The 16,789-nt window shown below is 39.0% G+C and overlaps 1 protein-coding gene across 6 annotated transcripts in view; it reads right to left on the reverse strand.

Annotated features, from left to right (window-relative positions):
- Positions 1–16,789, reverse strand: part of DGKH (diacylglycerol kinase eta) — a 185,034-nt gene that overhangs the window by 110,997 nt on the left and 57,248 nt on the right. For all 6 annotated transcript variants that reach the window (XM_067016163.1, XM_067016162.1, XM_059041725.2 and 3 more), the window contains exon 3: positions 2,834–2,944. In XM_067016163.1, coding sequence (XP_066872264.1) covers positions 2,834–2,944 — 111 coding nt within the window. The remainder of the gene's footprint in view (positions 1–2,833; positions 2,945–16,789) is intronic.

The raw sequence follows: 16,789 nt of genomic DNA on the forward strand, positions 1-16,789 counted from the left end.
TGGTTTACATATTCAGGTGCTCCTCTGCTGGGCATATATATATTAACTAGTGTTATATCTTCTTATTGGATTGATCCCTTTATCATTAGGTAATGCTCTTCTTTGTCTCTTGTTACAGTCTTTGTTTTAACGTCCATTGTTTTAACATCTATTTTGTCTGATATAAGTATTGCTATCCCATATTTCTTTTCATTTCTATTTGCATGGAATATCTTTTTCATCTCTTCACTTTCAGTCTGTGTGTGTCTTTAGATCTGAAGTGAGTCTCTTGTAGGCACCATATATATATGGGTCTTGTTTTTTGTATCTATTCAGCCACGCTGTGTCTTTTGATTGGTGCATTTAGTCCGCTTACATTTAAAGTAATTATTGATAAGTATGTACTTATTGCCATTTTTGTGAATTGTTTTCTAGTTATCTTTGTTGTTCTTCTCTGTTCCCTTCTTCTTCTCTTGCTCTCTCCCCTTGTGATGTGATGATTTTCTTTAGTATCATGTTTATATTCCTTTCTCTTTATTGTTTGTATATCTGTTATCAGTTTTTGGTTTGTGGTTACCATGAGGTTCTCATACAACAACCTCTGTATATAGCAGTCTATTTTATGTTGGTAGTTGCTTAAGTTTGAGCATGTTCTAAAAGCACTACATTTTTACTCCATCCACCATTTTATGTTTTTGATGTTATCTTACTTTGTGTATTCCTTAACTAATTATTGTAGATATATATGGCTTTACTAGTTTTGTTTTTTAACCTTCATACTAGCTACATAGGTGGTTGATCCACTACCTTTACTATATTTTTGCCTTTACTGATGAGATATTGTCTTTCATAATTTTCATATTTCTAGTAATAATTTTTTCTTTTCTGTTTAAATTTCTTTAACATTTCTTTTAAGACTGGTTTAGTGGTGATGAACTATAAAATAGACAAGCTATTGCTTGTCTGGGAAACTCTATCTCTCTCTCAATTCTGAATGATGGCCTTGCTGGATAGAATATTCTTGGTTATAAGTTTTCTTCTTTCAGTACTTTGAATATATTGTCCCACTCCCTTCTGTAAAGTTTTTGCTGAAAAGTCAGCTGACAGTCTTATGGGGACTCCCATGTATGTAACTAGTTGTTTTTCTCTTGTTGCTTTTAAGATTTTCTCTTTAGCTTAACATTTTGGCATTTTAATTATAATGTGTCTTGGTGTGGGTCCCTTTGGGTTCACTTTGTTTGGGTCTCTCTGTACTTCCTGGGCCTGGATGTCTGTATCCTTCACCAAGTTAGGAAAGTTTTCAGCCATATTTCTTCAAATACATTTTCTGTCCTTTTCATTCTCTCTTCCCCTTCTGGGACCCTTATAATGTGAATGTTGGTATACTTGATGTTGCCCAAGAGGTCCCTTAAACTATCCATTTTTTTGTTTCTTTTTCTTTTTACTGTTCTGATTGGGTGATTTCCACTACCTTAGCTTCTAGACCACTGGTCCTCTCTTCTGCATCATCTAATCTGCTGTTGGTTTCCTCTGGTGTACTTTTCATTTCCATTATTATTTTCTATCTCTTTGTTGAAATTCTCACTCTTCTATTCTTCTACTGAGTTCAGTGAGTATCTTTATGCCCATTACGTTGAACACCTTACCTGGAAGTTTGCTTATCTCCATTTCATTCAATCTATTTCTGAGGGTTTGTCTAGTTCTTTCATTTAGAACATATTCCTTTGTTTCTTCATTTTGCCTAACTTTCTGTGTTTGTTTCTACATGTTGAGTAGATCAGCTACGTCCCCCGGTCTTGAGAGAGTGGCTTTGTGTAGAAGGTATCCTGTGGGGCCCAATAGCATGGTCTCCCTTGGTTACCAGGGCCAGATGCTCCAGGAGTGTCCCCTTTGTGGGCTGCATGTGTCCTACTGTTGTGGCTCAGCTGCACTTGCTGAGGGGGTGCTTGTACGCAAGGCTGGACCCCAGTGTGGCTGGCTGCAAGGCCCAGTTGCAACTGTTGTGGGTGCTCTGGTGTGTGGGGCTGACCCCTGGGGCAGGAGCCACTTTAGGGGGACAGTAGTGTTGGCCAAAGGTGTCTACCAGGTCTAATAGGGCAGGGGGCTGTTTTGGTGGCGCTCCAGTGCCAGCTGAGGGTACCCACCTTAATGTTTATTTTTGAAGGAACAGTAAAATATCCATTTTAAATGGAAGCTCATCATTACAATTTTTTTCTTCCAAAGCTACATCATTCTTATTTCATTCAATTATTATATAAAAATTATTTAAGTCTTGATTTTATTTCACTGTGATTTTTATTTCTAAATGCTAGCATAATTGAGTGACTGTTTTGTGCTAGGTATTATGTCAGCACTTCATGTACATAATTTCATTTAAGTCTCCTCTCAACAACATGCTGTCCACAGCCACTCCACTGGAATGTGCTAGAATAGGGATATGAACTCTTGTCTGAAATCAGAGTATGAACTCTTAGCAACTACAACAATTCTCTCTCTCATTTTCAGGAAAAGATTTATGGGGTAAAAAGTAGCAAGAAAGGGGGGAACCCAAATTTAGAGTTTATTATATCTATCTAATAAGGTTACATTTAACTGTTCCTTTTACTTGGAAGGAAAAAAGAAAGAAAGCAAACTACACTAGGATGGTCCTATAAGATTGTCCTTAGGGGAAATGGCATGAAACTGACTCAAATAGACCCCCTTGGGATTTGGTCCAAGATGAATCACATTTATATGGAATTTATATCAGAGCAGTAATGCTAGTGAGCCCCAAGACAACAACAGTTTATAGAACCAAAATTTCAATTCCATCTACAGCCTTCGAGTGCTTGCAACTAGTATTCTCTCAAATTACCTTTGAGTCCTTTGCATAATAAAGTGTACGCCCTCGAAGTTTGAAGTATCGTTTTTTCCATCTTTGGAAAGAACTGGTTTGTTTCAACAGCTGTCCCTCTTTAATACTGGTCTAGGGAGAAGCAGAAACACAACAACATGATTAAAACGAAATCCAAAACCAAATAAATTTCAAAATTAATGACACACTATCATTAACATTTTGAATATTATTTCTCATGCTTTGCAAATTACATGAGAGAATATTTTATTCTCCCCATTCAACAAGGGAACACATGTGCAAAGCCCCAAAGAGCAAAGGTAAATTCAACATGGTGACTCAAAGCAGTCATAAATACTATGGAAGACACATGCACAAAAGTAATACTTTTCAATACAGTGTGATGAGTACGTGTACATATATAGTTGTATATAGTAAAATGGTGGAAGCGTGGAGGTGCAGTATAATGTAATGGTTAAGAAGGCATGGGCTCTGGAGCCAGAAACCTTGTGATCAACTCCTGGTGCCACCACTTAGTAGCGGGATGATCTTAGGCAAGTCAGTAAACTTCATGGCTTTATTTATTCATCTATAAAATGGGGATGACAACAGGACATACCTTATAGGGTTGTTGTTGTGAGAAATAAATTTTTAAAACACATAAAGGTATTTACTGCATGGCACATAGTAAGTGCTCATTAAATGTCAGTTATCATCAGCTATGTGTTATTGTAACAAACACACACTCAAAGCATGGTGCATGGCGGCCCAAAGAAGAAAGCTCTGCCTCAGAGGGAGTCAGTGATGTTGTCCTCCCAGAGGAGAGCCTTAAGTGGGTCTTGAAGGAGTTTATCAGAATGATGAGGAGTGGGAGAAGGGTATTTTACGTGTGTGCAGAAGTAGAAAGGTATAAAACAGCACAGATATTTGGGGAATCTTCACAGAGTTTCTGGTTATAAACACAGGGTAGAGCTTGCAACAGGGAGCAGCAAGAGATGTGGCTGGAAGAGGTGGGCAGGGGCTCTGAGATTCTGGGCTAGACCCTGTGCTAAGTGCTTTATGTATACAAGTTCATTTTATGGCCACCAACAACATCCTTGGAACCCCTCTGACTTCATCTAATATCTCTCCTTCACTTGGTCACCTCCATTCACAATGATGCTTTGCTTTTTTAAGTGGGCGTGCATGCACGTCCCTTAGGACTGGACACTACCTATTCTCTCCTCCTGGACTGCTCTTCCCTCAAATATCCATCTGATCAACTCCTTCACCTCCTTCAAGTCTCTCACCTTCTTGACGAGACCCACCTCACTGACCTCCTATTGCACCTGCTCTCCATATTTTCCCCCATCCTGACCTTATTTACTTCCCCACACAAAATACTTTCCATCTTCTAATGTATAATGTAATTTACTTATTTATTATATTGATTGTGCTACCCCTATTAGAATATAAGTTCCCTGAGTTTATTATATCTCATAAAGTTAAATTTAATGTTTCATTTTAACTGGAAGGGAAAAAAAAAGGAAGAAGGAAGGATACTTTATTTATAGCAAACTAAACTTACAGCCTTTCTATGAGACTGTCCTTAGGAAATATGTCATGGGATTGACTCAAATAGATCCTCTTGGGATAGGGGTCCAAGATGGATCACATCTATCCTGAATTCACAGAAGAGCAGTAATGCTACAGTGAATCTCCAGGGCAAAAACAGCTTACAGAACCAACATTTTATATCCATATCCCACTGGACTACACACTGATGTGTCTCAAATACCTAGAACATTATTTGGCACATATGATATGGAGATCCATGTGAATGAATAGATGATGCTGAGAGTAAACCCATGGTTGTTTGAACTCCAGAGTTTATTTCCAACTTTTACACTACACTGTCTTTTATTATCAACAAGACATAAAATATCGAGAAAAGTTTGTTGTCTCTAATACGGTAGTTAGGTCATACTAATGTTTACTTTCAATTTCATTAAAAGATTCCCTCTAGAGCCTGCTCTCAGATGGTCCTCCAGGAATTGTGAGAGCATTACAATTTAATGATAACAAAATACTTTTGAAACTTCAGTGCCAAAGAGCCCGACTTAGAATCAGACAGACAGACTTCAAGGCAGGCTCCACTACACACTAGCAGTATAAATCTGTGTAAGTTACTTCAGCTCTCTGTACCCAGTTTCCGCCCCTAAAACATGGAAATAATAATGCCAACTTCACAAGCTTGTTGCATCTAATTTAATTATAAGATAATGCCTGGAGAGCACTTAGCACACTATCTGGGTTACAGAAAATATTTAATAAATGGCAGAAAGTGTTATTATGATATCGTTATGCTATTAAGTTCACGGAGTATTTGCCAGGCACCAAATTAGAAGAGCTTCTTGGAAGAAGTGAATAAGTGTTTGCAGGCCTCCGCGAGAGCAAATAACAGCTGCAGCCGAAGGAGAGTGTCAAGAGATGAGGTTAAGGGAGGCAACAGCCAGGCGATGCTGGCCACAAAGGGAAGCTTGCTTTTTATTCTAAGTGCGAAAAGCTAGTGAACTGTCTGAAGCGGGACAGTGAGAATGGGGAAATGGGTGAGAAAGAGTGGAGGACTCATTAGGGGGCTGCTGCAGGAGTCCCAGGGAGAGACCAGGGAGGATCGAACTAAGGTTGTAGCATCACTGAGACCGACAGAAGTAGAGCAATTTGAGATGTTATTTTGGAGGCAGAATCTACCGGCCTCGCTGATGCACATGCAGGGCAAGAGAGAGAAAAGAACCAAGGGAAAATGTAAGCATTTGCCTAGGGCAACTAAACGCAAAAGATTGTGAGAGAAAAGGGTATTAATAAGGAAGAGTTAAGGGGTGAGCTGTCCTGCAGCAGCATCCAAAGTTACCCAGGGTCGAAAGTCTATATTCTTAAACTTGATCACAAAGTCTTGAAATGCTATAAAAATATAACTCATCCAGAGAACAAATCTTTCGGCAATTCAAATTATGAAAGTGGGTGTTTTAAGATTTTTGTAAAGTTCTGGTGAAGGCAATGAGGAAGAAAAGTTAATGTTTAGTCTATTTATGCTCTATCAGGCTGTTTCTAAAAAGCATAAATAATCTAATATTTCTTCACATGGTTACTAGAGTAATTTTCTAAAATGAAAACCTGATTACATTATTCCACTGCTTAAATCCTTCCTTAACGATTTAAGGAAGGATTTTTTTTTTTTTTTTTTTTTTTTTGCGGTACGCGGGCCTCTCACTGATGCGGCCTCTCCCGTTGCGGAGCACAGGCTCCGGACGCGCAGACTCAGCGGCCATGGCTCACGGGCCCAGCCGCTCCGCGGCATGTGGGATCTTCCCAGACCGGGGCACGAACCCGCGTCCCCTACATCGGCAGGCGGACTCTCAACCACTGCGCCAGCAGGGAAGCCCAGGATTGTTTTTTTTTAATCGATGTATAGTTGATTTACAATGCTGTGTTAGTTTCAGGTATACAGCAAAGTAATTCAGTTACACACACACACACACACACACACACACACACACACACAATTCTTTTTCAGATTCTTTTCCCTTAAAGGTTATCACAAAATATTGAGTATACTTCCCTGTGCTTGTCTGTTTTGTACGTAGAAGTATGTATATTTTAATTCCACACTCCTAATTTATCCTATCCCCCTCTTTCCCCTTTGGTAACCATAAGTTTGTTTTCTAGGTCTGTGGTTCCTTTTCTGTCTTGTAAATGAATTCATTTGTATCTTTTTTTTTTTTTTTTTTGCCTGCAGCATTGAGTCCAAACTTCTATATGTATCAGAGGAGACCCCTGAATGACGCTGTTCAACCTTCTCGCTTGCCCCTCCTGCCAGAGGCTCCCCGCTCTGTCCTAAATGCCCCCTCCTCAATCGCCTGTCTTGAAAGCGCCCAATCATTTCAATTCTGATCTAGTGCCACCGCCTCTGGAAGACTTCCCCACCCCCTAGGAGGAAGTGAACACTCCCACCTTTGTCCCTCGAATGTGTCCTTCTCCTACCTGTATACCAGCACCTACGACAACTGAATGGCATGTTTCTGTTCCCACCAGGCTGTGACCATCATAGAGCGAAGATCATGTCCTACATATTTTAATAACATCACCAGTTAACACGTTAGCTGACACTTTAAGGCCTCCATAAATGTTAAACCAGACAACTTTTAAAGTGTAAAATGGTATATAACTTTGTCTTTTAAAACAAAGATAGAATTAGGAAAGAAACCAGGAAAGAATGGCTATAAATGATTTTATGGTTTCCAGCATTCAGCAGGTCTTCTTTTCACTGCATATAAAAAACAGCAAATACAAAGCAGAAAAGTATATATGGACTCCGAGGTGCACTCCCTGGGTGAGGATTTGGGGAGAGATAGAGGAACAGGAAAATGTCTATCTATCCTGATTTTATGGCTATTGATAATTTACAGATGCTCCTTACATAGTCACTTTCAAGGCAAATAATTTATCTGTGTTTTACTATATAATTTCATGTTCTTTAAATCTTGCACAAGCATGGATTTATCTGCAGTGTGTGAGGCTGAGAATACATGCATTTACAAACTTCTCTATGTTATAATATACAAACAGTCAATTTTAAATTCTTGAAGAAAGAGAAAAGAAAAAAAAAACATCTGAAGCTAGCTTGCTTTCCTCTAGAGATGTGATTAAGAAGACTTAACTAGGAGGCAGTTTTTCACATGAAAGTTAATCCTTAAAATAAACGTCTGTTTATATACGGCAAGTTAAACAAACACTTCTCATAAAAGAAGGAGCATAACAAAAATGATTAATTTGTAACAGCTCCTGCAAATATAATCATATAGGCAAAGCATGGTTCAGAGAAAAATGCTGTGGTTTGACAAATCTCAAAATAATGAGTAAACTAAAGGAAGAAACAAGGAATCTTTCTTGAAAATCAAAATATTTATTTTATTCAATATTAACGTTCAACTAGAATAACAAATTGAATTTAGTAACAGACATAAGAATTAGCTATGATCGGTTATTATTAACAATCTATGAAAAATAAGCATTAGATTTTAATTTTATTTTGTTCACAATTTCTAGGATAAGGGATAAGCTCTCCCCTCCCTCAAAATAAGGCTTAGAAACATTTGCATTTAATGGCCATTTCATCATATAATCTGGCAGATATTAGTTTAGTACAATCTGACCTTCATGAAAAATCAGTGAAGTCGTATAGCCCCTAACGGTAATCCAATAATCCAGTTTCCAAATATTAAAAACAAAAAGTTAAATGAATTTAGCTTTGAAAAAAAAAATTGTTTCAATAAAATAAGCTTTAAAAGTTTTAAGATCTCTTTTCTATCTGGCTTTCTGAGACTGTTCGCAGTCCAGTGTCTTGAAGCTGTGCAATTGCTCATTTCACGCCCCTTGCTAAAAGCAAACAAAAGTAACTTCTCTTTTAAATTACACACACATGAGTGCTCTAGGATTTCACCTAACATTTTAGAAACACCTCTGTGTCACAAGTTGAAGTTGCTTTGATGCACACTACTTCAATTTCCTGAGGAGAGTGCAACTTTACAAACAGCCATTCAATGAGCCTTTTTGTAAAGCTAAAAATATTTGAAAACATCAGTTACTGCCTGATTTATCTGATAAACATACATTTTCATATGTTGGCTTTTGGGGGGACATCAAATAGGTGTGGTGAAGAGCCTGATGTGAAGAACTGGAAATGTCAGTGATGACTCATCTTTTACAGATGCCTTCAAAAATTCCGGAAGAATCTCGAGCTTCTCCTAGTCTTGCCCCAACACGACCCCTTAATTTCTCTTCTAGGGAATGGGAATGGAATTTGTTGTGATGGGAGATGTGGGTTGTTATGGACTAAATGTTGGGGGCAATCCTAACCCCCAATTTGATGGTACTAGGCGGTAGGGCCTTTGGGAGGAGATTGTGTCAGGAGGGTGGAGCCCACATGAATGGAATTAGTGCCCTTATATGTGAGACCCCAGAGCACTCTCCTGCCCCTTCCACCATGTGAGAACAGAGCTAGAAGATGGCTATCTCTACCAGTACATTGATCTTAGACTTCCCAGACTCCAGAACTGTGAGAAATAAATATTTATTATTTAAGCCACCCAGTCTTTGGCATTTTTGTTACAGCGGGCTGAACAGACTAAGACATGGGTCAAGAGAATTTTCACCACTCTATACTTTGTATGTAATCACTTCTTTCCTATCTCTTTTAACTCTCTATCTACTCCACCCTCCCAAACAGAGAATTAGTCTTTGTCTTATACCTTTCTTTGCCATACCCATTTTGTTATATAAGGTCCAGGAAAGCTGTCTATGTTCAGGGTACCTGTACAGAACCTATAACATCATGAGTCTAGACTTCCTTGAATGGTAAGCATCTTTAGTTTTACAGACTTTTAATTTCTAAAGTGGAAGTATCCTTATATGCCGTATATCTTTATGTGCTGTTGTGACATGTGAAACAATGGATATGAAAAGATACATAATTTTTTAAAAAGCTGGTATGACAAGATACCATCATCATTAACATTAGTCCCTGTGATAAGCATTATTTATTACAGAACAGATCTTATCTTTCAATCCATCCCTTTCCACTCCTCCTGGCTTTGCCTTAGTTCAAGCTCCTCTCACTCCCTTGAACTCAACAGTACCCTACATGTCTGTCCTTCATGAGATCAGTTTTTCCCACCACCAGTCCATTGTTCCCACCATGGACAGAATTATCCATAAGAAATATTTTTGATCCCGCCAAACTCTGGTTTAATATGTTCTGTGCTTTCCTATCACCCACAGTGTAATCCCAGACTTGTGAGCTGGGCACGCCCTCTTCCTCCCATAAATGACCCACTTTCTGTAACAGCTGCATCTTCAGCATTCCTCCTAAATTCCTCTAACAGGAGAGGAAAAGAGAAGAACCTGCGAATCCCCAAATCCTCCATGCTTCCCTACGTCCAAGCTTTTACACGAGCTCTTCCTTCTACTCATAATAGTTTCCTCTGCTTCTTCTTAGAAACCTCCCACCCCATCCTATCATCCTCCAAGGCTCAGGCAGCCATCATATCCTGGGTGCACGCACAGCACTGTGCCCACACATAACGTATAGCGTTAATCATGTAGAATAGGAATTTTTAAAGATTCACGTCTCTCTCTCTCTCCTGTATCTTATTTATTTTTCCATCCTACACATATAACCATGGACTTGATACTAAGAAAATAATGACTATATGTTAATAAATTTATTCAATAATTAGGAAACAAAAAGTAAGAAATTAAGAGGATTAAAACATTTTTTTTCTGATAAGAACTTGAGGAATTAAGTGGAGAAAAATATTTCAATTTTTCTCTCTCCAGCAAGTCAATATACTGTCAGAAAGCACAAAGGAAATAGACCTGACACCCCAAAAAAGCCCTGGATTGAGTTCCATTTCTGGCTCCGTTTACTAGATTTGTGGCTGCAAATGAGCAATAACATTTATAAGCCTAAGTTTCCCTACCTGTAAGGTGAAGATCACTGTCACCTGCCTTGTATTCTTCAGAGTTGTTAGGACAAAACAAAATGAAGTGTAAATATCTTTCATAAACTCCCAAATGCTGTATAAAGTGTCATTAATAAGCAAGGCACTATTTTAACAGGTCATACTTTGGGGAAAAGGTGTTTTTAGAGGGACTGACACAGTTCAATAAAGAGATACCATTTCTGAACAAGAGCCCAATGCTTATATTTAGAGAAATTATCCCACAAAGATCAGCTTTAATTACATAAAGTATACAGTTGCAAAATGTATAGTTTTCTGAACATTTACATAAGAGAAATCAATCATGAAATTGTATTTAATAATGGAGCAGAGTTTAAAACTGCTATATAGTGTTAGTATTTTACTTTTTTAGAACATCAGTCTTATTTACCAGTAAGAATTAGAAAATGATGACAATTGCTGTCGGATAACTCCACTTGGATGCCACTGGCTCTTCAAAATTCAATTAGGCTCAAACTGATCTCCCTATTAGATTAGAGTAGGGCCAGGCCCACCTGATTCACCACTGTAGCCCCAGCACTTACCATAGTTCCTAGCACAAAGAATAGCCCTTAATTCCACAAAAGAATAAATGAAGTGAAGACTGATATTCAAATAAAGCAGTTGAATGTCTTTTAGAGGAAACTTGAACTGTACACTATCTTAAGAGCTTTGAAGGGAGAGCCTGGGCAAGAAATTGACAGCATTCTGAGAACTGCACCCAGAACTGCTTATTTTGTGGCCACCTCTTTCTCATTTGCAAATGTCCCTGCAGCAAATTTAAGCAATTTGCTGTTGACTATTCTCTCGGGTTTTTCTTTTTTTTCCCAAATTGAAAGCCATTCTGCTTTTATGCACTACCATTCCATCATTGCTAAGGAAGGCCACCTATCGCATCAGCATTAATATTGTGTTTAGGTGGTATCCAGACTTACATCTATAAAATGTGTAAATCAATGATTATTTGTAATAAATTTTCTATCCTTCCCTATTCTATCCAACAGCTAAAGTTACATAATTTTGCTTGAAAGGTCAAATGCAAACCACACAGATCTGAATTCTACTCTACATCTCTAAACTAAAAGTCCATCTTCATCACCAGATTGCACTTTAACATATGCATCTTCTATGACAATATCACTTTTTTCTTTTATTAGCTCCTCTATTTTTTGCCTGATTATAAAACAAGAACTATTTTTCTCCACACATATGCCAGAACTTATATTGAATGACTACTGCCCATCACCTTTTTTTAAAATTAATTTATTTTATTTTGTTTATTTTTGGCTGCCTTGGGTCTTCATTGCTGCACGTGGGCTTTCTCTAGTTGCAGCGAATGGGAGCTACTCTTTGCTGATGTGCACGGGCTTATCATTGCAGTGGCTTCTCTTGTTGCAGAGCACGGGCTCTAGGTGAGCGGGCTTCCGTAGTTGTAGCTCGCAGGCTCAGTAGTTGTGGTTTGCGGACTTAGTTGCTCGGCGGCACGTGGGATCTTCCCGGACCAGCGTTCGAACCCGTGTCCCCTGCATTGGCAGACGGATTCTTAACCACTGCACCACCAGGGAAGTCCTGCCCATCATCTTAAGACTTTGGAACGTAAGCCATTTGGTGTCATTGTGATCCAGTCTGTCAACCTCTTTTACCATCCAAGTATTAAATTGCTTAAAGCCTGGTTTTTCTATCAGCCTCCAAATTTCCCTCAGTTCCTCTCGATTCCAGACCCTTTGGCTTTGTGCCTTGTATTCTTCTTTCCCCTTCTGAATTTTGTCCCACCATGAATTTCCTACTGTCTTAAAAACAAATTTAAGCCTCTTTGTTAAAATAAGTATACATACATTACATTAAGCTCTATCAAATACACCAGTTATTTTAAAATTTGGCTGATCATCTGAATCACATGGAAACTTTATAAACATGAACAGCCTCAGTTCATCTGGGACTTTTAAAAATCGAAGTAGAGTTGATCTACAGTATTGTGTTAGTTTCAGGTGTACAGTAAAGTGGTTCAGTTATATATATATATTGTTTTCAGATTATTTTCCATTACAGGTTATTACAAGATATTGAAATAGTTCCCTGTGCTATACAGTAAATCCTCGTTGCTTATCTATTTTATGTATAGTAGTTTGTACCTGTTAATCCCATACTCCTAATATGTCCCCCCCACCTTTCCCCTTTGGTAACCATAAGTTTCTTTCTTATGTCTGTGAGTCTGCTTCTGTTTTTGTTTTTTGTTTTTCTTTTCTGTTTCTGTTTTGTATACAGATTCATTTGTATTATTTTTTTAGATTCCACATATAAATGATATTATATTTGTCTTTCTCTGTCTTTGTATTTGTCTTTCTCTGTCTTTCTTATTTCACTTAACATAATGTCCTCTGAGTACATCCATGTTGTTGCAACTGGCAACTTTTCATTCCTTTTTATGGCTGAGTAATATTCCACTGTATATATATACCCCATCTTCTTAAGCCAATCATCTGGTGATGGACGTTTAGGTTGCTTCCATGTGTTGGCTATTGTAAATAGTGCTGCTATGAACATTGGGGTGCTTGAATCTTTCCAAATTAGAGTTTTCGTCTTTTGCAGATATATACCTAAGAGTGGGATTGCTGGATCATATGGTAGTTCTATTTTTAGTTTTTTAAGGAAGCTCCGTACTGTTTTCCATAGTGGCTGCACCAATTTACATATCTGGGACGTTTTGATTCAACAGGTCTGGAGTAGAGTATATGAACCTACACATGTTAAAATCTCTTTTCGTGGGCTTCCCTGGTGGCGCAGTGGTTAAAAATCCGCCTGCCAATGCAGGGGACACGGGTTCGAACCCTGGTCCAGGAAGATCCCACATGCCGCGAAGCAACTAAGCCCATGCGCCACAACTACTGAGCCTGCGCTCTAGAGCCCGTGAGCCACAACTACTGAAGCCACGCGCCTAGAGCCCGTGCTCCACAACAACAGAAGCCAGCACAGTGAGAAGCCCGTGCACCGCAACGAAGAGTAGCCCCCGCTCGCCACAAATAGAGAAAGCCCACGCGCAGCAACGAAGATCCAATGCAGCCAAAAATAAATAAATTTTAAAAAATCTCTGTTCATCCTTATGATTATCAGTCAGGTTTAATAAACTCTCATAAACACATTTAAGTATAATAATTTGTATAAAACCTTGAAAAGATATAATTTGGCACTTTAATTGATTTCAGTCTGATCATTTACTCTTATTTAGCTTTGAACATTTTACAGATTGGTGTTAGAATCTTTCTAAAACACGGTTTTAGGAAGTACTGTATCTCTATATTCAAAATGTTTCTTTCCTCTGTATATGGAACCCCGTTAGGGTACCACTCCTGCCCTCCTTCCACCCCACTGGCTCTGCTCCAGCCAGCGGGGGGAGACTTTTGGGTTTAACAACTAAATGAGCATGCTTACGCAAGCTCTTCCCTTCCTCCTCTTGAGAGCCAGTGGCCGACAAGAAACCAGGCTGTACTCAGCTATCACTCAGAGAAAAAACAGATTTGATTTGCAGAAGGAGGCTAGAATAAGACCTCTGGATGAGGGAACGAGGAGCTGGGATGTGCACTGGACATGACCGTGTGGCGGGAAATGGGGGATGGAGGCATGAGGACAGAAAAGAGCAGCCCTAGATGCTTAATCTTGCCCCTTCCTGAATAATGTCTCCAGCCTGCACCACCACCCAAACCCATGCTGGCACCCACCTGAGCTCACTGAGAAAGTGAATACTGGCAGAGGAACTGCAGTGGCAATGATGAGGAGATGTTTCAGTCACGAGCCAGAGGATAATGCAGTGGGCCAGGAAGATCCCAGCTTACAGAAGAATGGAGATAGCATGTGTTTCCAGAACCAGTATTTAAGGATAATGCAGTAAGGTGATGCAGGTGCTTTGTTTACATCACAAAACATTTCCCTTTCTATAAACTTCCACTTGAAGCAGTTGTCCTCAAGCAGTTTTGTGTATCAGAATATATGACCATGCACTTTGTTTTTGTATTTTATTTTTTAAAATTTATTTTATTGAAGTATAGTTGATTTACAATGTTGTGTTAATTTCTGCTGTACAGCAAAGTGACTCAGTTATACACATGTATTTTTTTCATATTCTTTTCCACTATGGTTTATCACAGGATATTGAATATAGTTCCCTGTGCTATACAGTAGGACCTTGCTGTTCATCCATTCTATATGTAATAGTTTAGAATGCACGACATTTATAAATTAATGCATTCTAAAGCAAAATCATAGACATTATACCAACATATTCTAATTACCCTCTATGTCAATAAACCATCGAACGGTTATGAAAGTAGTTTGTTTGTGTAATTGTCTTGAGAAAAGCTATAGATATAATTACCTTCCTGAGACTGTGGTTACTTTGTGAAGTTTTATTTGTTCATTCCTAAAATTAAGCTTTCTCTCCATTTCTAATATGTTCCTTCTTTAGGAGTTTCTAAATGTTATCTTTTGGATTAATATCAAAGTGATAAAAATATATGATTTTATAAAGTGCTCTTATACTTTTATTCAAAGGAGAAGGAACAAAATGCCCATGCTGTATACACATCAGATGTACTTTTTTACATGAAGCACCCTGAACTACAACGCATTACCACAGGGTGGTAGTGGTGTTATGCCCGACGCCCAGCTTTTTCTTTCAGAGCCAGGAACATAGATGGACCTTTTGTCAGAGTTAGACCGATCCTTGCCTCGATCCCATGAGTGGCACATAGTAACTCTGTTGTGAAGGGGTAAACAAATCTATCCTTCTAATCCTGAATTCACTTCTTCCTTTATTAAAGGAAGGATTCACTCACTTCCAAGAATAATCCTTTTGCCTACACATGACATTTTGATGTAACTACTTTCCCACTCGGCCACAATGACACAACTATTTTGATGCAGGGGCATTTTGATGCGGCTAAAAGAAACCACTAAACATTACTTTTTTCTTTTTTAACTAGTAAGTAATGTGCATAGCAGACGACCTCACGCCATGCCTAAGTGTCGCAGTACTGCTGCCCTGTGTTCCCAGTTCAGACGGCAGTGCAGCCGAGGGGTCAGTGGTCAAAGGGTCCAGACAGTCAGGGATGGGACGGGAAACGGGGTGATGCTCAGGATCTGGCTACATCTAACCAGGAGTCCTATCTTTACCACACATATTTATCTCAGAAAGGGCTGTTAACCAATCTGTGTAAAATATCTGTTTATTTTCTGGAATTTCAATTGTAATCTTCAATAATCTGCTCTTCAAGTTCACTGGTTCTTCCCCAGAGATTATCTGGGTCCCAACTGCATAAGAAAAAATCTCAGTTACATTTCTGCCAGTTCTCTGAATTCATTGATAGGTGGGTAGGTAAGTAGATGGGTAGGTCAGTAGACAGGTAGGAAGGAAGGAAGGAAGGGAAAAAGGGAGGGAGGGACGGAGGAAGGAAGAAAGAAAGAAAAAAAGAAAGGAAGAAAAAAAGAAGGAAAGAAAGAAAGAGAGGGAAGGAGTGAGGGAGGCGGGGAGGGATTATTTTTAAAATCATAAACTCCACTCTAATGATGGTTTCAATTGGCAGGACTGATACCCCTAAAAGGATCACTCGGTTCTAGTAGATTTTTTAAGACCATCTTAATTGTTCCCCAAAATGAATAAAATCAAATGTGACTGTCCTCTGTGATCAGAACAGGGCAGAGTAAAGGTGAGAGACAAAGGCTGTGCAAATCACTAACTAGAACGATAACACACACACAAATACCAACACGGGTTCCATACTTCGGTCACGACAGTGTGTTCCTTTATCAGGATCCATTCCCTGTCCTCCTCTGAGATCTATCCTGCCCTACTCTATCCCCTGCCAGAAAAACTTAACTCCTCCCTTCTTTGTGCTACTTTTGTGCATTGTTCTTACTTCTCTCTTTGCCTTGTAGTGTATCATCTGTTTGCATGATGCACCGGCGTGCAGAGCTGTACAGTCTGGGTACAAATCTTGGCTCCACAGCTGACCAGTTGATAAAAGACCTGGAGCAAATTACTTAACCTTTCTGTGCCTGAGTTTCTTGTCCTTTGAATTGTGGATAATAATAACGATAACTAACTTGTAGGGGTGTGGTAAGGACTGAATGAGCCAATGTATTCATGTAAAGTATTTACAACACTTCCCGGCACATAGGGCTCAGCAGATATCAGTTGTTCTTATGTTATTCTCGCTCCTGCTCCTTATGAGGCAGTAACTCCCCAAAGGCAGGACCGCGATTCCTCCAACTTTGTATCCCTGCTATCCGGCACCATGCCCATCACCTCAATGGTACTTATAATTTGTTTGTTAAACGGAACTGAACTCTTTCCTCTGCCTTCCATCTCTGATTGTTCCCTCCCCACCGTTCTTTCCCCCAGCAAGTCTGCTCTTAAAGAGTATAAACTTGTTTCACCTCTTGATTA

This window comes from Kogia breviceps, chromosome 16 (assembly GCF_026419965.1).
Source record: "Kogia breviceps isolate mKogBre1 chromosome 16, mKogBre1 haplotype 1, whole genome shotgun sequence".
NCBI classification, from domain to species: Eukaryota; Metazoa; Chordata; class Mammalia; order Artiodactyla; family Physeteridae; genus Kogia; species Kogia breviceps.